Source organism: Podarcis raffonei, chromosome 7, assembly GCF_027172205.1.
Source record: "Podarcis raffonei isolate rPodRaf1 chromosome 7, rPodRaf1.pri, whole genome shotgun sequence".
NCBI lineage: Eukaryota > Metazoa > Chordata > Lepidosauria > Squamata > Lacertidae > Podarcis > Podarcis raffonei.
In genome coordinates this window covers 54177687-54198395 of record NC_070608.1, presented here as the reverse complement: position 1 = coordinate 54198395, position 20709 = coordinate 54177687, and the positions used below count along the sequence as shown (strand labels likewise).

General features: G+C 39.9%; 1 protein-coding gene across 5 annotated transcripts in view; it reads left to right on the top strand.

Moving 5' to 3' along the window:
* NETO1 (neuropilin and tolloid like 1) overlaps positions 1 to 20709 on the top strand; it is a 104512-nt gene that overhangs the window by 12069 nt on the left and 71734 nt on the right. For all 5 annotated transcript variants that reach the window (XR_008331519.1, XR_008331520.1, XM_053396630.1 and 2 more), the window contains exon 4: positions 7411 to 7659. Coding sequence is in view for 3 of the 5 variants with exons in the window: in XM_053396630.1 (XP_053252605.1) it covers positions 7411 to 7659 (249 nt within the window). In the remaining 2 variants the exon portion in view is untranslated. The remainder of the gene's footprint in view (positions 1 to 7410; positions 7660 to 20709) is intronic.

The window sequence follows — 20709 nt, the reverse complement described above, 5'->3', positions numbered from 1 at the left end:
CACGTCATCAGGAAAGCTGAGGCAATATGTTAGTTGTAATATATTTCTATATAATAAACATGAGTGACTGCCAGGGTTTTAAGTTTCAGAATACAAGAAACTAATCAGTAGGCCCTCAGGCTGAGACTGTTTTAAAAGAAGAGTCTGAAAGGCTCCAGCTTGCTTCAGTGGAGATGAAGATCATATGATTACCTAGATATTTATGCCTGGAGGAAGTAAAGTTTTATAAACACACACACACAAAAAAAAACACACACCCCCAAGTAGTGATTAATCTACATTTCTTCTGCAATGGGAGTCTGGGGAATAGGGAAATACTTAGATCAAGGGTGAGAAATTGTATACAGTACAATAATTGCAGTGCTGCATAAGACCAGTGGTCCATCTGGCACCCAATTTTGTTTAACCACAGTGGCCTGAAAAAGATTTCAGGTCACATGAAGGGACTAACAGTTCTATCTAAGATTTGGTGTTAATCTGTAGTTAGGGGTAGGCTGTTGTTCTAAACATAAGAGGTTGCAGTTTTAGCTTCTGTGGCCAAAAGGCACTGACAGACTTGTCCACCATGACATTCCAAAATTCCAAAATTTTTGCATTCACAGCATCTCCAGTCACCCTTGAGCTCTGATTGGGAGACATCAGTTTCCATATCTAAAGTCCAAGTACCATGATATGATGAGTACCTTATTTTACCCTTTGACTTTGTCAAGCCCAATAATCAAGGACCGTTTTTTTCATTCCGAAAGTTACCATTCACACACTATAGAACTTGAATCTATAATAGACAGACTAGAGAGGATGAACAATTTAGAAACCATATCTCATACCCCTGCTTCAACTCTAGTAATTATCATCATTATTATCATTATTTACCCCTTCCTTTGGTTAAATAGTGCACTTGACATTTTACTTCTTTTAATGCAGATTTTTGAGTACACCATGTTTTGAACATTCCTCAGATGATTAGGGTAAATTAGGATATATAATTTCATATTCATCTTATATAAAGCCCAATGGACAGCATTGCATTGATCTTATTAGATGACGGTCTGGTGGGCTGTGTGTGTGTGTGTGTGTGTGTGTGTGAGTGTGTGTGTTTAGAAATATTCCTGAAAGAAAAACTGTGCAATACACAAAATTGCAAGATGGTAATTGAATGGAAGTTATCATTTCCCATAAATAGTGTGGTATTAAGGCCAATACTGAATGCTGAATGTGGCTGGGTTTTTATGTTGTAAAAGACATAATATGCCTAGATTCAGGGCAATTTTACACAGTTCTTGGCAGCATATTCAGGTTTGCCACCAAGTGTACCAACTGGGAGCTGCAGCCACATGTGTCTGTGTGATACAGGCCTTTGATGTTTCTAGATAGAAAGCATCTTAGTTATACTAGGAAAAATATGTAACATGTGTAGTGGACCTTTTCCCTACAAAAAAAGGGGAAAGAAATGTAGGGTTGTATCATTCAGAATATTTTATGTATGCTTGGTCATTCTTTTCCACTTAAATTCTTGTTTGTTATCATAAACAGTGAATGCTTTAAAACTGCAGTAGCAGCCACAAATTAAACCTTCCACTCTGCACATTTCTATAATGTGGATGAACTTGATGTATTGGGCTTGATGTACTATAAGCCATGCAAAATTAGCAGCAGCATTCCATTGAAGACCATCTCCATTTTTGTAAAGCTAATAACATTTTTCTTCTTCCTTTGTAACACTATCTGTGTTGAAGAGCAATGATATTTTGCTGTTCCAAAGCACATCTATATAATTATCTGCTTGAGTAATAATATTCACTAATTCCATTCACATTCCTTGTATTCATAATGCATTCTTCAAAGCCAGCAGAGAATATCCGTTTGAAAGAAAAATGACCCTAGCTTCCTCTGTTCAATTGCTGAGCAACTGGAGATATCAAGGATTATTCCACTCCATTAGTAGGGAACCAGCTCACATTTATGAAGGGGAGATTTTTAGATCAATCTCTCCTTTCCAGACATTCTGTTAAACTGAAACAGATTTTTTGCTTAGCTTCAGCTGTCAGCTACATGAAATTACAGGCTGGTAAGAATTAAAGCCTTAATTGTATGGGGCTATTTCACTGCAACTGTTCCTCTGCTTCTAGTTAGAACCCAAAGCCTTTTTAAGCAGATGTAAAACCTCAAGATGGCACTTGTATAAGATAATTAGATGAAAAAGATGACAAGACATGCAAGCATTAAGCAGTCTTTCCCATGTTATTAGGAGTCTTTGAAGAAAGGTAATTAGAACCTAAATTAAAAAGATTGCTAAGAGTTCAAGTAGTAAAAGCTCATCACAGAATGGCTGCACTATATAGCCTTTAAATTTTGTAGCAACATTTCCTTGCACCTTAGGCTTTTACTTTTGGTACAGAACTCAGCCCCCGACCCCTAAAAAAAATAATGGAACTTAAATAGACTTTCTCAGCCACAGCAAACTATATCAGCCAATAATATGTCTGTTTGAGGCCATGCAGCTCTTACTTTCTTCCTTTTCTCTCACTAAAGTTATGGAGAAACAACAATAAGGTACAATGCAAGTAAGGTGCAATTACAATTGGTTCTTTTGTAACCTCTGTGGTTGTTAGCACACGAACAGCTTAATATCATCCTGAACTGCAAGTGTTGTATTACAAGCAGAGACAATCCACTGCAGTAGGAACTGCAGGATCCTATGAGAGACAAGCTAGGGAAAGTTGGACAGCTCTTTCAACTACTGCTTAAATAAAGAAAAGAAAACTGCTTGCTTAAGCTTTCAGCTAGAGCAGCCAACTTGTGATTTAAAACTTGTGCCTGGTCTCTGATTCCAGCCATGGCCAGAGTTAGAAAGTGCTTGATCTGTGACAGATCAGGCAGCAGAGTCTGGTGGGTTTTGTAAGGCCAGGAGAGAAGCATCAGAGGTCCAAGACGAAGTGCCACCCCCACTTATAAAAGCTACAGATAGTTAAAGGCCAAAAGCCTGATTAGAGAGGAAAGTTTTTGCCCCTAAAGATATAGAATGATGGCACTGGTGAGCCTCTTTGGGAAAAGCATTCTGCAAAGGGAGTCACAACAGAAAATGGCTCATTCTTGTGTTGCCACTGTCCAGAATTCTCATGGAAGGGGGCACACGAAGAAAGACCTCAGATGACGAATGCAGGGTCCAAGTTGGTTCATATGTTGGTAGTCCTCTCACATCTGAGGGTGTATACACTGTGGTATTTTCTGTTTTATTAAATAAGCTGCCACTGTAAACTTGAAGTTAATGTTTTAGACATCTTGAGTAGCCATCCACTGAGTTGTGTTGTATTGTCAAGGCGAAATGCAATCTTTCATGCTGTACCTGCTCACTTTAAATGGAGTAAAAAATAAATACAGTCATACCTCGGGATAAATATGCTTCAGGTTGAGCGCTTTTGGGTTGCGCTCTGCGGTGACCCGGAAGTAACGGAGCACATTACTTCCGGGTTTCGCCGCTCGTGCATGCGCAGGTGGTCAAAATGACGTCATGAGCAGAAGCGGCGAAACGCAACCTGCGCATGCACAGTCGCACTGTCGCGTCTTACGTTCTGTTCAGGATGCAAACGGGGCTTTGGAACGGATCCCGTTCGCATCCCGAGGTACCACTGTAAATTGTTTGTGTATTTTGTGCCCAGGGTCTCCAATTCAGTGAAGGTGAAGTGCTAGAATTCTAATGCTGTTGCTATCAATGCAACATAATTCTAGTCCATTGCACTGATGGCAACAGGATTAGAATCAACTGTGATTTTTGTATTTTTGTCTACTGTAGAATACCACACATGTATTTTGCACTCCAAGATCTTTAAAAAGTGACCACTTTTTGGCATATGACAACTTACAGATCATCTGTGCAAAATCCATGCTGTGTTAGAATTTTCCTGATGGGACCTCAAATAAGTCTGCTTCCGAGCCTGAACAACAAAATCTGAAGTATTGTCTTGTGGATGCACCTGCATGCACACCAGAAGATTGAAATGGAAGTAAAAATGAAGACCAGGAAACAAACAGTCAAAAATCATCTGAAAAGAAAAGGATACTTAGCTCAATCACATTTTGTTGGAAAAGAGACTTTGGCTGGATTTTCTGGCAAGATAACTTTTATTTTAGATTTAGGCGATGAAGAGATAAAGTTTTCTAAAACAGGGAATTTAATTCTGTTTCTTGTTTTTAATTTGTCATGTGACCCCATTCTCTGGCAAAGGGCATAGGAAGCTCTTAAATAATCCTTTGAGCCATCACATAGTGCTTCTCCAGAGCTCAATCTATTTTGTTAATCCAAAGCATGGCTATGAGGTGAATGGCTGTATAGTTTAAACATTCCTACAGGGTAAACCATAAAATGCAGGGGTTAAAATCTGTAATATATTAATTTTTTAACAATATTAATCTATTTTTTTTTAAAGCCTCGTGGGCTGTAGTCCAACTCACACTAACTTTGGATTCACTTAACAGGGCTTACTTCTGAGAGGACATGTGTAGGGTTCTGGTGTTAATGTAGTTGTTACAGATAGAAGAAGATGAAACCTGAACAGCTCTAGGAGTTAAAGTGAAACATTTACATAATGTGTATAATTAATTAGTGCTTCAGTATCTTAATTCATTTTGCTATTGTCAGTACCATTCACCACGAAGGAGTTGGTGGTATGCCCCCTGATCAGGAAGACCTCCCTGGATCCAGAAGTGTTAAACATCTATTGCCCAGTGGACAAGGTAGCAGTCCAGCTTCAGACAAGTTTAGCTTCAATCATGGCACTGAAACTGCCTTGGAGATTTGGGAGGGGGGAGTGTGACCCTGCTCATTCTCCTCATTGATTTTTGATACTGTTGACCATGGTATCCTTTTGGAGCATCTCAGGGGGTTGTAGGTCAGTGGTTCCCCTCCTACCTCCAGGGCTGTTTCCATAAAGTAGCTATAGAATGCTAGTGTTCAGTGCCATTGGAGTTGTCCTGTGGTGTCCCCCATGCTATTTAACATCTATAGGAAGCCTCTGGGAGCTGTCACTATGAGATTTGGAGTGAAGTGTCATCAATATGCAGATGATCCCCAGCTCTGTCTCTCTGCTTCAAATGAATCAGGAGAACCAGCTGAGGTGTTGGACCAGCGCTTGGAAGTAGCGATGGGTTGGATGTAGACCAATAAACTGAATCCTGAAAAGACATAGGTGTTATGTGTCCCAAATTCTCATGTCTAGGAAGCGGAGCAAAGGCCTGCCTGGGATGGGATTGCATTCACCTGGAAGGGGCAGATTCACAGTTTTGGAGGGTTCTTGGATTCAACAGTCACTGGAGACTCAGGTAGCCTCAGTGGCTAGGAATGAATTTTTTTCAGCTCCAGAAGGTTGGTCAGCAGTGGCCCCTGCTGGACAGAGATGACCTGGGGAATGTATTCCATGCTCTGGCAACTTTCAAATTGGATTAGTCACAGGGGTCAGCAAACTTTTTCAGCAGGGGGCTGGTCCACTATCCCTCAGACCTTGTGGGGTGCCAGACTATATTTTGAAGGGGAAAAAATGAATGAATTCCTATGCCCCACAAATAACCCAGAGATGCATTTTAAATATAAGGACACATTCTACACATGTAAAAACACACTGATTCCTGAACCATCCATGGGCCAGATTTAGAAAGCGATTGGGTCAGATCCGGCCCCTGGGCCTTTGTTTGCCTACCCATGGATTAGTGTAATACATACTACACGGGGCTGCCCTTAGAGATGACTTAGGACCTTCTATTGGTCCAAACCTCAGCAGCCAGATTGGTGTCTGGGGTTCCCTTCAGATTTCATATAACCCCTGTTTTAAAACAGCTGCACTGGGTGCCAGTTGATTTCTGGGCCCAATTCATGTGCTCACATTAAAGCCCTAAATGATTCAGGCTGCAAATACCTGAAAGATACCCTGAGAAGACATCCTTGGAGCTTTTTCTTTTTGTATTACATCTGTCTTTAACTTTCTGGAGTGAAATTCCAATTCTTCATTATTTAGGAAGTCAGAATAGATGCTGAAAATTATAATTGATTCAGAAATTTCTGCACCAAAGCAGTGCTGTGCTTTGGTGACCATGTACATAGGGCAAGATACAGCTAAATTGTTGCATGTGTGGAATGAGATCTGCTTGTGCAATGGGACTTTCCCTCCTTCTCCTTCCCCTGTGCCCTCTAAACCCAGAACAGGTTTAGGGTATGTGTAGAAGGAGCTGGTATTCCTGTTGAACAAGTAGACCTTGTTCCCTGCATGCATGTCCCACAACAGAGACAGGTACAACTTGCCACTTTCTGAGGCAGTTACTACTAGATTTGGGCAGGCAGGTGGGTGGCAGATTACAAAACAGATTTGGAAATTGCTTTGTTTGTACATGTCTGTTTTATGGTAGCATTTTCTTTCATTCATAAGTATCAGCATGTCTGTTGCTAAATAGAATGAAGGACTAGGCCTTCATATATGAGCATTGCCCTTGTTCTTTATTAGGAGTGCTACTATAGAGGCAGATGGGACTCAGCCTGAGATGGTAGCCCATCTAGAAGAAAGAAAATTCTGGTCCTAAACCTCCACTGCCTTGCAGAATATCTTTGAGAGAAGAAAGTCTAGGGAGTAAACCCTACACAAATCCAGAATGGAGTCCCTAAGACAGTTGGATGGTGCCTTGTACATCTCCTTTTCACAACTTCTGCAGCCAAGCTGGTGCCAATTGTATTACTCTGCTTTCCTTTGGACCACATCAGCAAGGCCAAGAGGTGGGCCTCATCATCTGGGGAGCTCAGGACCTACATACACACTGCCCAGACTTGAGTCCTGGGGGTGTCTCTTCAGTGCTGGAAATGCAGCAGTTTGACATCATCCCCGGAGGCATACTCCATTGTCTCTTGAGACAGGTGGATGCCAACAACTGTAGAATCGTTGCCCAGGGTTATGCTTAGAGTTCCATTCACCTTTACCAGGAATTCCGAGGACCACTTCCTATAGCAGGTGCCTCTCCTCTGCTTTGTCAAAGCTCGCTAGAAAAGTTGCTCTGCTGTTATGAGAAGAGCTCAAGCAAGCACAGGGTCATGAACAGAAAGCTTTGGGTTCTTAGTTTCCTGATGGTTGTATTATAAGATGCTAAGTGTTGTCCCAGAACATAAAATCCAGTAGGGTTTAAAAAAACAAACCAAACAAAAACAAAATAGAGTTTCATAGGAAAATCAACAGATCCTGCAAATTAATAATGTGAAATGTATTTTGTCTACTCCAAACATTGTAGCTTCTGAACATAAACTAAGTTACTTTTCCTTAAAAACCAAACAAACCCTAAGAATATATTGTGTCAGATAGTTGACAGACAGACTCTGCACTTGAAAGCAAACATAGACTATAAAACTAATGGTTTTGTTTTAATTTTAAATTTCAGCTGCCCCAAGACAGTGTATTGAGTTACACTTTGATGAAAAATATTCCATAGAGCCTTCGTGGGAGTGTAAATTTGATCATATTGAAGTGCGGGATGGACCTTTTGGATTTTCCCCAATAATTGGTCGTTTCTGTGGACAACAAAACCCACCCAAAATAAAATCCAGTGGTAGATTCCTGTGGATTAAATTTTTTGCTGATGGTGAACTTGAATCTTTGGGATTTTCTGCACGATACAATTTTACACCTGGTGAGTATAACCTCTAATTATTTTGGAGGAAATATTTTGGTATTTATACTGAGTGGAATTTGGTGATATAATGGCATAACATGGTTTTAATATTAAGGCAGTGGCTGTATTCAGACTTAACATAAAGCCGTGGTTTGCTCAGCAAACTGTGAACTGTATCACAAACAAGCAAACAAGCCATGGGTTGTTTCTCCAAAGCTTAGTTTTCCAGTTGATCTTGCCTTGTACTTTTGTACCTTGGCAAGTGTCTGGGGTGCGGTGGCCAAACCATGATTGAAAAAGGCTGTTGTGTTTATGCATAATGCCAAACCATAGTTAAAAATAAGTGATGATTCATAAACTAATAAGAAACCTTGACCTCACTTGTAGCTTGTTGGTAAAAAAGAGACTGTGGTCACTTTATTGGGTGCACTTTCAAACAAACCACACTTGGACTAACAGTGTGTGTATTGGCCAACCAATTGGGCAAAGTAGAGAGATATAACTTAATCAGATAGTTTTAATGGAAATAGAAATATGTGTGTTCTCCTTTCCTTTTTAAAAAACAGAAAACAGCACTTTTTCTGAATTTATTCTTGGCTTTCTACAGTGCATTTTTTAATACACACTATTTCTGTTTATTGCTATAGAGTGGCTTATAATGGTTGAAAAAGCTGTAATCATCTTCCTTTTATGATGAAAATGTTGGATAATGTAACTATATTTTTCATGCAGGGAATATTATGATCACACAATAGCCAAGTTGGTTCAAACTTTTCACCACATGTTGGCTTTCTCCATTATAGCATCTTTATTGTGTGCAAGAAGGATGGAAGTTGCACACAATAAGCTTAGTCACTTGGTGAACAGATTACTGGTAGGCTTATTAGAGTTTACCTAATGCCTTTATGCTGTTGATAGTAGAATAAGTGCACTAATGCACTCCATACAACAAAAGTGGAAATATGTCATTAGTTTGTTTTAAAATGATTTCAACAGAATAGCATTTGAACATTACTAGTAAAAATATTTTGGATTGCTACTTATGCTGTTCCTATTTCCTTTGAACATTGCCTTTTATAAAGGCAGAATCTGCTGGAGTAATTCCCCCCTTTCTGTCTATTAAAGCAAAATGTTTTGCCAAAGGATTCTGAGATCCAAAGAATAGCATGCATTCAATTAAGTGCCTCCATGAAAGATTTTCCTAATCTTAATTGCTGTGGACCAATTATGCCTTTTGTCAAATCATCTGGTTTAATTTGTGAGGCTAAAATGGAGATTTGCAGTCAAGTTTAGTATTGAAGTATTTCCCCATCTCATTATATATATATATATATATATATATATATATATATATATATATATATATTAATTTGTGCACTGCAATCAGACTGCAGTGCAGCAACTTTCAAAGGACTGAATGGCATTCAGTAGGTTTTGTAGATTTATGGAGGAATAAGTGGGAATTTATGGCGGTTTTGTAGATTTATGGAGGAATATTGTTTGTTCTGAGAGGGATATGCTTTTGATAATTTATGCTATTTTATAAGTTCTTTTAGTTATTTAATCTATAGCACCTGCTCCAAATACCAGGTCTGCACTTAGGTATTTTTCAACTGTCCACACATGACTAGGATGTTTAAGGGTACCTAATTTATTAGGGTGTTAAAAGGTACCTAATCTTAATTATGTATCATTACTTGACTGAGCATCAGTCATTTAGACCTTTCAAGTACCTTTCTTATTAATAAGTCCAACAACCTGCATCTCAGCAGGGATTGAAAAGGACCTCATAGCAATAGTAAATAGTGGCAATTGAACGTGCCTCTGCATTGGCACTACAGGTTGCCAAATCCAGCTGCATCTAAGACAACTCTGTTTAGCACTCCAGTCTAGCAGCCTCCATCAAAAAGGTGTGTCCAGTTTTTGTGCACAAGTGAATTCAGAGTCGAGAAATTCATAAGAGGAACTAGAAAGCTTCCCCACATTATGAGTTGGGTCCATATCATTCTGAAATTGGATGCAGTTCATAATGTGGCTTGTCCACACTGCTAGCCGACTCTGCCCCATAGGATTGCCATATTTTGAAAAGCAAAAAAGAGGACACATTTGCAGACTTCTACTTTTAACTATGGGTCACTGTGGCAACTCTCATTTTACATACTCATGAAAAAGAGGACATGTCTTGGAAAAAAGAGGGCATATGGCAACCTGTGGGGAATTATCACTGAGAAGGGTGAGGGGTTATTGGTGGTAAGGAAGAGTTGATAGAGACAAAATAGTAGGCCTTGACTGGCAAAGATGCTTACAACATACTCAGGAACATCCTTTCCTTCCAGGGATCATCAGACTGTATAGTACAAATCCCATTTCCCTGACTTATTTCTCACCAGGAAGAACTCTGTTATATCTAGCAAACACTCCCTACACCTTCAGTTACCACCACCTTCTCCTTCTCAAGGGCAACTGTTCCCCCACTCACCTTGGGGCAGAAGCCTGAAGTAGGAGGGATACCTAATAATGGTATGGATCCAAGTTTGGGTTGAACAGGAGCAGTTCTACACTGTTTTGAAGGCATGCATAGCAGCTGTGGTGGATCAAACTCTTTATATGGTGCACAAGAACCATAGCCACTGAGTATGGATGGAAAGTAGATCCAGCTGTAGTCAGTAACTAGGTGGGACAACACATTTGTTTTTCTTTGTTTCCAAGTGAGGAAGTTGAAACTAAAAGTCAACTTATAAGTAGCAGGAGCATAGAAACAAAATTATGGGACTCCTCGTGATTATGGGACTCCTCATGTTTATAAAGGTGTGTAGTATGAATGCACACAGTAATATTTGATTAAAGCAGCCTGAGTCCCAGCAATAGCAGTTTGACCCATCACAGAGCGGAAGATTAATTGTAAATGCTTTAAGTCAGCCTATGACTTAAACTTCTGCATTTTGGGCGAGTGTTTTCATTCAGTCTTTTGCATTTTTCCATTTCTAGGTTCTGTATAAGTTTCTCCTTAAATCCCCAGATAGTAGTGATCTGCCTGCAAGTACAATTTAAATGCTTATATGTCCTTAAAAATGGTTTCAGGGACTATCTGCTGAATTGTCTCTGTGGATGTGAACTTTATTTTGGCTTACACAGCACAAGTAAATGATCTCTTTATACAAGTAGTTAGTTCTTCCACGATAGCTACTTGCCAGCACTTTATGTACAAAAAAGGATAAAGAACTGCAAGAAAGAACTAGTGATTGATCCAAATATTATTGGAGCACAACTCAGAAGGTGCATATACGTAGACTTGTATGCTCACTTCAATATGAAGCAAGCATTTAAACCCTGAGCGTTCTTTTTCAGCCCTCATTTAAATCTGAAACAGAGAGGAATTTAAACTGTCGCTGCCTTCCTCCTATACAATCACACACAACCCCTGCTCTTGCTTTCTCAGCAGAGAAAGTGAAGGGGAATCAGTCTCTCTCCTCCTTTCTAATACATTGCCATGCTGTAATGGCTGTGTGCCACATGCAGAGAGTGCTGAGAAATCAGTAGTGGTGTGCAGTGGTGCAGAGCTGCCCTCTTGACATTGGAGTGACAAGGTCATGAGTATGTGGTTGCACCAGTGGGACCATTGCCACTCGTATACCCAGATGGTGCACCTTTTCTGTCACCTACCCTGTCCAGGTAAGCAACAGGAACACCAATGTTGGGAATGTGGCTCAATGGCTATGGAGCTACTGTGAGAAATTATTCATATCAATAACACTCGAAAAACCTTGTTGCCAGGAATTAATTGAATTTGGCATGCAGCCACGGGAATGGGGGCAGGGGGGGGAGAGACTTCCCTCCTGCCTCTTACCATTGCTACCAAAGCAAATTAAAGGTCAGTGAAAATGAGAAAGGACTTGGTAGAAGGCAAGCAAGCAAATGGGTGGGTGAGCGGGCTGCTGGATGTTCAGCAGTAGGGATCACCGCACTGTGTTTAGTTACATCATTGTGGGCACAACAGGCTCTGAAATAGACTTGGGATATGATGTGAAACAACTGGTATATTTTGGATGAAGCCATTTAATTTTTAAGCCAAATTCTGTCTTTGATTAGGGGAAGTTTTCCATCACTAGAAAGAACTAAGGAGCTTCACCTAAGGCAGGAGTGGGTAACCTGTGATTCTCCAGTTGTTGGACTGCAAGTCAGCCACAGCCAACATGGCCCAGGGGTGCTGCAGGTGTGCCTAGAGGAAGCAGTAATCTGGACCCATTCCAGTCACCTTTCAGGTTTGGTTTTAGCACTGAAGCAGCCTGGGTCACCCTGATTAATGACCTTTGTTGGGGAAGATATAGGGTATATGGTTCTCCTTGACCTCTCAGCATGTTTTGACACCATTAACCATGGTATCATTCTGGAGTGACTCAAGGACATAGGAATTGCAGGCACTGTATTATAATAATTTTGCTCCAACTTGCAGGGTCAGCACCACAAAGTAGTATGAGATGGTTGCTCAGTTCCATGGCTTTCACGCTGTGGGACACCACAAGGCCAATTCTGTCTGTATGCTAGTCACCATCTGCATGAAATTGTTGGGACTTATCATCCAGTAATTTGGAGCATGGTGTCATTAATATGCTGATGACACACATCTCTCTCTGTCTGAATCAGGAAAGGCTGTGAAAATATTGAATTGGTGTGTGTGGGTGGTTTCTATGTCTGGGAATTAGGTGGATGACATGTTCTGGGATGGGTTGTATTCCACCTGACAGAATAGGTTCATGGTCTGGGAGTCCTGGATTCCAAGTTGCCACTTGGCTTCTTTGACTAGGGGTGCTTATGCCCAGCTTAGGCTAATTTCCCAGCTACAGCTGTTCTGGACAAGGGTATCCTAAAATAGAGCTGGAACAGATTGAAGATGTTAAAATTGAGGTTTGGAGCAAAGCAGAAGCAATAGGTCAGCAGAAGGCTGGTGAAAGAATGCAGGAGCTAAACTGAGGGATGCAGATTCATAAGTATTTGGCTTGGTTAGGAAAACAGTCTAGTCTGGGTTTAGCTGGAGGAATTTTTCCTTCTTACTTTCAATTCACCTTTTATGTACACATAGTTCCATTGCCACCATGCAACAGTGTCCTAAGTGAACCAGGTATACGAACCAGTTTTATTTACAATGGCCTGATCTCTACAGTTTTGCCCTACTTTTTGTAGGAGAAAAATTGCCCAAATAGTATCACCAAATGTTTGGGCCTCCATATATGAAATTCACATTTTGTGTGGAGGGGAGAGAAGGGTGGACAGTACCAGTTGGCAGGGTGCTGTTGCTTATCCGATCTCTTGTCAGCATTGTCCCTGTGACATGCTGGGAAGGGTGAGTTACTGTGGTGACAATCCAGGAGTTCTGCTAGTGTGTTTGCACTCCACCATCCTTGCATTTGATTCAGCCTTCCCCTTCACCCTTCTGGTATGCCACAGCAACAATGGTGACAGACGGTCAGGTAATCAGTGCTCCACCAGGCTCCACCAAGCGCAACAGGGGAAGGGTATGCCATTGTAATACAGGCCCAGTAAATATGTGAAATAATCTATCTGCCTGTGTGGAAACTGATAATTATTTCTTATTTTCATTGATGCCAGGCTTGTATGATGCTGATAGATATTTTAGACTGATTCTGGGGGGCACTTCCGGGTCAGCGCCATCAACGAATGGCGGAGTTCCTCTGACCGGAGGAACGGGCTCCGTGGAAATTGGGTCTTCCCGCCGTGGCGAAGGCAGGGACCCGCTAGAAATCCCAGGTGGAGGAGCCTGGGAACGTGGGGTTTGGCAGAGCACCAAGAGCGCCTCCCCTACTCGCAGGGAAACCCCCTCTTTGGGGCTCCGGAGCGAAGTGGGGTGAGCAGTGCGGTGCAGCGAACCGATTGCTACTTTCACGGAGGGAAGCCGCACAGCCATCGCCGGAGAGCACTGACTTTTTCCTGATGACAATTGGACTCTAAACAAAGTACCCATGAGTAAAACCGGAAAATTGGATTAAGAAATTTGTGAATTAGGCTCTGAAGCGGGAAGGTTTAAACAGGAAGTCCGCCTTCCGCTTTTTGTAATCAGACTGAAGCAAAAACCTTGCAATCTAATAGCCTGGAAAGTTGTCTTAAAGATTGAAATTTCCTGCATCTACTACCAATAAAACACCCTTGGAAGCAGGAGAAAAGGGGGGGGGGGATTTGACTGTTTAAGCCTGCAGGAGAGAGAGTAAAGGAATATAAGTTTCCATTGTCCCAAACCTGGGAATGGGGTGTCAGGACAGAAATCGTTGGAAGCGTCTGGAGTCAAGGAAGCTCTTAATTCTGGTGGGACTATGAAACAGGTTGACAATTACCTTTTGGATAACCACTTTTTGGATTACAATGACGATGACGGGGAGTGGGACTGCGGGGAATGGGCTAGTTTGATAAAGGAAAATGGAGATTATTACCGGCTGGAATTCCCCGGAGACCCACTCCCCAAGGAGAAAAGAAAGAAACTATGAAAGAAACCAACAAAAGACAAAGAAGAGCGTAAGCACAAACAAGAACAAGAAAATCTGCAGAAGGGGCATAGAAGAGACTTAAGGGCCTCGGACATAAGATCACCAGATTGATGGACTGGATGCAATGGTTAGAAAGGACTGACATAACCCGAGACCAGGAAGAAGGGACGTTGGATAAAAACTAGAGAAAAAGAAAAAGTCTATAAAAAGAAAAAATCTTTCTATTTTTGGAATTAGTGTAACACTAATGAAATATCAGGGATTACGCTGGAATGGAACCAATTGGCTTTAGTAAAAAGTATATAAGGAGTTATGTAGAAATATGGCTTAAAATTTGAATTTTAAGACTTTTAAGGCAAGATAAGGTTAAAGAAATTAATGTAAATTGAACAATAGAATATAGCAAAAGATGGAAAGGATATGTTGAGTTAATAAACAAGATAGACTGTTAAGATAAATTATTTAAACAAAAATTGAGAAATATGGGAAGAATTTGTTGAAACAACGAATTAAGCTAGAATACAAAAAGGGAGGTGTGAGGAGGTCCAAGAAACAAGCAAATGAAAAGATGCAATATGGGATTAGTATTCTTTTTTCTTGTTTTTTCTTTTTGTATTTTCTTTTTGATATATTTTTCTGTTGTATTTTTCTGTTCTTTTTTTCATACTTATGTATTTTTGAAACTTTGAATAAATATCATTTTTAAAAAAAAGATATTTTAGACTGATTCTGATCTGGATTAGCTTGATGTCAGACATCGCACAGTGCATGCATTTTATTTTGCTAATACTTTAGCATTTTACTGGAAGTATTAGAGGAAATGATGTTGGTGGGATATTTGTTGAAGTTACCTCTACTTTGGGAAGGCGGCCCACTGGTGTGGGCATTTTGTCTTGTTGCAATAATTTCCTCCCAAATGGCATGGAATTCAGTTTCCTTCTGTCTACACAGACAGATGTTTTGAAGGCATCTGTTGCTCAGAGCCATTTTCTGCAGTGAGTCAATTTTGTAGTGCAGCAGACAGTGGAGATCCAGACAGAGTGAGGCTGTGCTCTAAGCTGATCACTCTTATTCATCTGGAATAATCAGATTTCTTTTTATCTTGGTTTCTCCCTCTTGGAATTTGCAAGGCTGTGGCCTCAGATGGCACATTATTATTCTCAATTCCATCAGTTGGTGGAAACCATCTGTGTTTCTGTTTGGCTTCATTGATGTGAATGTCAGCATACTGTATAGTCAACTATATTGCCTCTCATCAGAAACGAAAAGATATGTGGAACATATGAACAACAGCAGGCTTAACTGCTAGGAAATCATAGGAATATAAGCAAACATGTATGCTCCCGAGGACTTGCAGAGGATTTAGGAAATTCTAGAGATTTTGAGCTTTGGACCTTCAAATTTTACATCTTAGGATCAGTGTCAGTATTGTGATCCTTTTGGGTCTAAACCCAAAACTTGTAATGTTTGAACAACAATGAGATAATATGTAAACTGTAAGAATGTGAACAAATAAGTGCACAAATTAATTTTGAACTGTAGTTTTGAAAATAGCTGAGCTCATCTGAAATTACAAACATGACTGGACAGCAATATTTAAGGAAGGAAGGAAGGAAGGAAGGAAGGAAGGAAGGTTGATTTTGTGGCAAGCCAACCTTTTCCTGTGATTGCATTTCCTCCCACTTTTAACACCAGCAAGTTCTAGCCAGGCATTTGAAGACAGAGAAGTTGTTACAAGGTTTATTTCTGAATCTTAGTTTCTTTTCTCATAACAGAAGAGGGGAAAAAAGGTTGTGCTTTTAGCTTTTTATAAAAAGAGCTACTCAGAAGGTGCGGAACTCCCTGATACAGCTCAACGCATCTTGGTAATGTTACTATCTGATCCAGGAAAGTGGGAGTCTGACTTGAATCACCCCAATTTGCATCATTATTCAGGGAACTCACCGGGGCAGTTTACACACTTACTAGTGCCTGGGCTGGCACCATTCCTAGGCTAAGGCTTCTATCCCAGGAAGGTCTACATTGCCATGCCCTGCTGAGGTGCTCCATAGCCTCTGCTGAATCAAGGGGAGCAGTGACATTGTGTGCACCTTTTGTGCATGCATGGAGTGCATTGCAGTATCTATTCTAGATGCCTTATAGCTTTGGGAGTGCAGAATAAATTCATTTGTCCTCATCCAAACCCTTTTGGAGTTGAACCTTCATGGTAATGTTCCTCTGAGTAAGTAAGTAAGTAAGTAAGTAAGTAAGTAAGTAAGTAAGACTGTGATTATAGGACATTTTTTGGTTTGTTATTCATCCATGGAATATTCATTACCTTTGCAAATGTGTGTTGCATTTCTATGTGTCTAAATTATGATATTCTGAAGGTGAGGCATATACATATTTAGCTCATATTTGTTCATGTAGTAAGGAGCAGCTTGTTCTGATGTCACAACATCCAGTGCTTGACACGTGCTGCAGTTATCCTTTCTGCCAGGTCATTTTCCCCCTGACTTGGGCACTTGCTACAGAAAAGCTGTCACTGCATTATCCCGACTTAATGTTATAGGGCCAATGGGTGCTGCATGATGGGGCACCCATGTGGTGTATTAAAGGCAAATGGTATCCGTTTATGCTGTAGAATGTCTGAGAGCAGCCTACCACTAACAAAATGCCACAAACTGTACTTTTCTACTAGAATCCTTGTTCTCATCTGTAGATGCTCCTGGACCAGATTGGCTCTAGTAATAGGATCAGGACCTTTAATTTGTGCACACATACATACACGTTTATGTTGTGCCTTGATTATTTCTATATTTGAAGCCTTTTGCTTCTTTTGCTGCATTTTCCTAATATTGTCTGTATGTGGCTTGTGTGATAACCAAATTGTGTTTAGATGCATATTTATTTATTAAGAGTTTTTTTTAAAAAAATAAATAAATAACACTCCCCCCCCCCCGTTTCTTCCATTACATTGAAGTTCTTGCTAAATTTCAGATTTTAAAAAAATGGTTTCACATGAAAGAAGGGGAAATGGCTTTAGTGGGTCTAAATGAACTTCAAACCTTACTGAGTTGTTTATTGGGTGACTAGACACACACACACACACACACACACACACACACACACAGCCCAGCAGTGGTTTTCATCTCCCCCTGGTCCTCTCACTCTGGCCAGGTTTTTATTGTTTTAATTTGTGAGCATTAGCATTAACAGAGGACTTTTATGTCAGACTTTATGCCAGAGGTGCTCAGACCGAACCACAGGAATTGCTCTGCACACTGAAATGGTACCTGGAACCCATCCATGTACAGGAAAGTTCATTGAGAATGCTCATTGGGTGACAGCCAATGACACTTATCCAATTGCACAACATATTTCTGTTTGCACAGTGGGACTTCTCTTTCCCTTATAGCCCTCCATCCCATGCCCCAAAATCTTCTCTTGAGGGCCCCAAGGACCACACGGGAGTAGAAATGCACAATACTGAATGTCACCCATGGTGCTTATAAAAATGAGCCGTTAATCCCTTTTGTTTCTCATTTAATGTATTTGTATGCAGGGTCTATCAAGTTTCCTAAATCAGAGGTACTTCTGTGTTAACTATATTAAATCTGAATATTTGCAATGCTGCAGTCTGTATTTTGACACTCTTGCATTTAGATTGCAGTCATGTGGACAGTTAACTGGAAGCAAATTCCACTGAAATAAACAGAGCTATTACAAGCAAGCTTGCCCAGGCTGCGGTATTGGTTACTGCAGCTGGGTGCCCCCCCCCACTTCATCCCCCCTTCAAATGTCATAGGATTATAGGGCTACTATTCTTCTCCATTTTGGGGAGCATATTTCAACTGATCTTTCATATGACAAGGAATGTATGAGATACTACATAGGGTTGGTTCAAAGGTCATGTGAACTTTTACTTGCCATTGTAAGTGGCTCCAACTGGTGCATATGAATTTCTTTTGAAGAAATAAATGAAGTGCATACATTGCAACTTTTGACCCATGCCAAAGTTGCAATGTATGCACTTCATTTATTTATTAATAATATTTGTATAATGCTTGAGATGTAAACTATCTAATTCATTTACATAAAGCACAATAATATCATTCAATAAGAAAAAAAATACATATAAGCAACAATACAATTAAATACATCAATAAAAACAGAGAATCCACCAATCATGATAATGATTAATAATGCACAATATCCCAATAATACTGGACACTGCCTTGAGATTAAGACTAATCCTGCTGTTGCATAAACAAATGTACTGAAAATCTAAGAGAAATGTTGATAATGGACTTTCAAAACAGCTGCAGAATAAAATCAAATAAGAATAAAATCTGTGCCAGTTTTAGATTTGTTGCAGACCAAGAGATCCAACCCAATAATTTGATGATTGGGATGTTTGGTGAATGACACCAGATAATGAAAATTGTTAATATTTCTGAGAATGCAGTGATCACTGTGTCATACTGAAGTTCTTCTGTAAGGATTGGATGCAACTGTTCCTTAAACAGAGCTATTTGATGTTCTTACACAATTAGGCTAGCTATTGTGCATCTGTCATAATTAAAATGTTTGCATTTTTGTCTTCATTTGCTCTTCTAAATCTGTCATTTGTTTTGGAGAGGGGAATATAAACATGTTCATATTTCCACTCATCTGTTCTGGGAAAATCTGTTTCTTTCATTGATACATTTCTAGCATTTTAATTGACCTGCACATCTCTCTTTAACACAATTTTAACACTCTACGTATTCTTTTGGCTGTTGCTCTGTGGACACTTTGTTAAGGAAGTGGATACCTTTTTCCTTTTGTAGTACTTAGACAATTTTTAACTTCACACAGGATAGTAGAGGTCTCTTTAAAAAGATGTGGCTCTCTTGCCTTATGATTTCCCTTGAGAAAAGCATAGGTTTGTTTTTGCTGCTTGAGTATTAAAGATACTTCTATATAAATCAACAACAGCAGTCAATCAAAATGATGGCCTCCAAAACATGAGAGTTTCCCTAGATCAGTAACAGTCAACTGCCTGAGTGACAGACTCCTGGCATCATTGCAAATTTCTCTGGGGAATCTTTCTATTTCATGCTTAGAGGGTACTGATGACTTAGAAGTGATATGCATGTTTCTCACATAATGCTTTTAATCCAGAAGAAAATACGTTTAAAGAAGACTGGAAAATGTTTATTGAATATATGGGGGGAAATTGTGTACACTTGAAAACATTGACTGCATTAAGTTAAATTCAACAGTGTAAACAAATTTTGATTGATGTAATAATGGATTACTGAATAGTTTAGTTCATGTAAATTATGCAGGAATTTATGATATGCAAAATGAACCATGGAAAGAGAAGAAAGGAAGTCAATGACATTTTAAGGTTGTTTAAACAAATATTCTAAAATGTAAAACAGAAAATGTAATAAAAAATATACAAGAAGAAGAAGAAGAGTATAGCAACATCTTAAGCCATTTGGGAAAGACAGATTATGGTTACACTTTTCAAATGTCATGTATGACCATTTGGTGGAATCAGTATCATTTAAAAAAATGTAGTCCCCTTTCCAGGAAATAAACATCAGGTTAAAAGAGGAAGGGGAATAGAGTTTTGATGCACAACACTTACACAAGCCCCAATGCAGCTCAGAATGGGATAATTAACAAATAAGCATGGATGGTGTTCATCTGCATTGCATTGCTCTCAATGAGATGCACTTTCTGAGAAATTTTCCTATTCCCAAATAGTCAATATTTATACACTACCCACTCCTGCAATGCAGGCATGCTTGGTTTTTTTAAGAATAAAGAGTCCTCCATATACAGAATTGTTTCAAAAAAGTATGAATAATCCAGGAGGATACTCTGAAGACATTCCAAAGATAGCCAAGAATATTTCAAAACAAGGAAAAATCTCTGCAGAAAAAAATGGTCAACTGTGTGACATTTCATCTTGGAATTTAAGGGAGGATCTTATTTTTCCTACTAGATGTTCTACTAACAGATAATTCAGTCCATGCTGTGTCCCAAGTCACTGAGAAGTAAGTACCATGTTAATGAAGCAGCAATTCCCTCACAGTATTACTGGGAAGGTTTGGGCATATACTACAAAATATTGTCTCATAGTAGGTTAGATATCCCAGATAGTGAATCTACTTGTGACCAAACACTGTAGTCTTCTGAGATAACCTTTACAGGCACTGTGGCAGCAATCCTGTGTCAACAACCAAAATGAGTGGGTTAGGATCCAATGGCTCTTTGGCTAGGACATGAGTTTCCCAGAGCAGCCAAACTATGCTGGTTTAACTCCCTCATCCTTGGCTGAACCAGAGATCCACCACCAGATCTCCCCCATCCTGGCTCAGCAGAAACCTAGCTGTTAGCTAACTCAGCAAAAATGGTGTTGTAACTCAAATACTGTGTTAAAGACTTAGATGTAGCCAGCTGCTGAACAGATCTTGGATCTGGTGGAACTTTATACTGACTTAACTTACACTGGCTTGTTTCATGCCAGCTTCCACATGTGCCACCTTGCCCCCACAATTGATGGGGCCCAGGGCTGCACGATGTCAGCATGCCC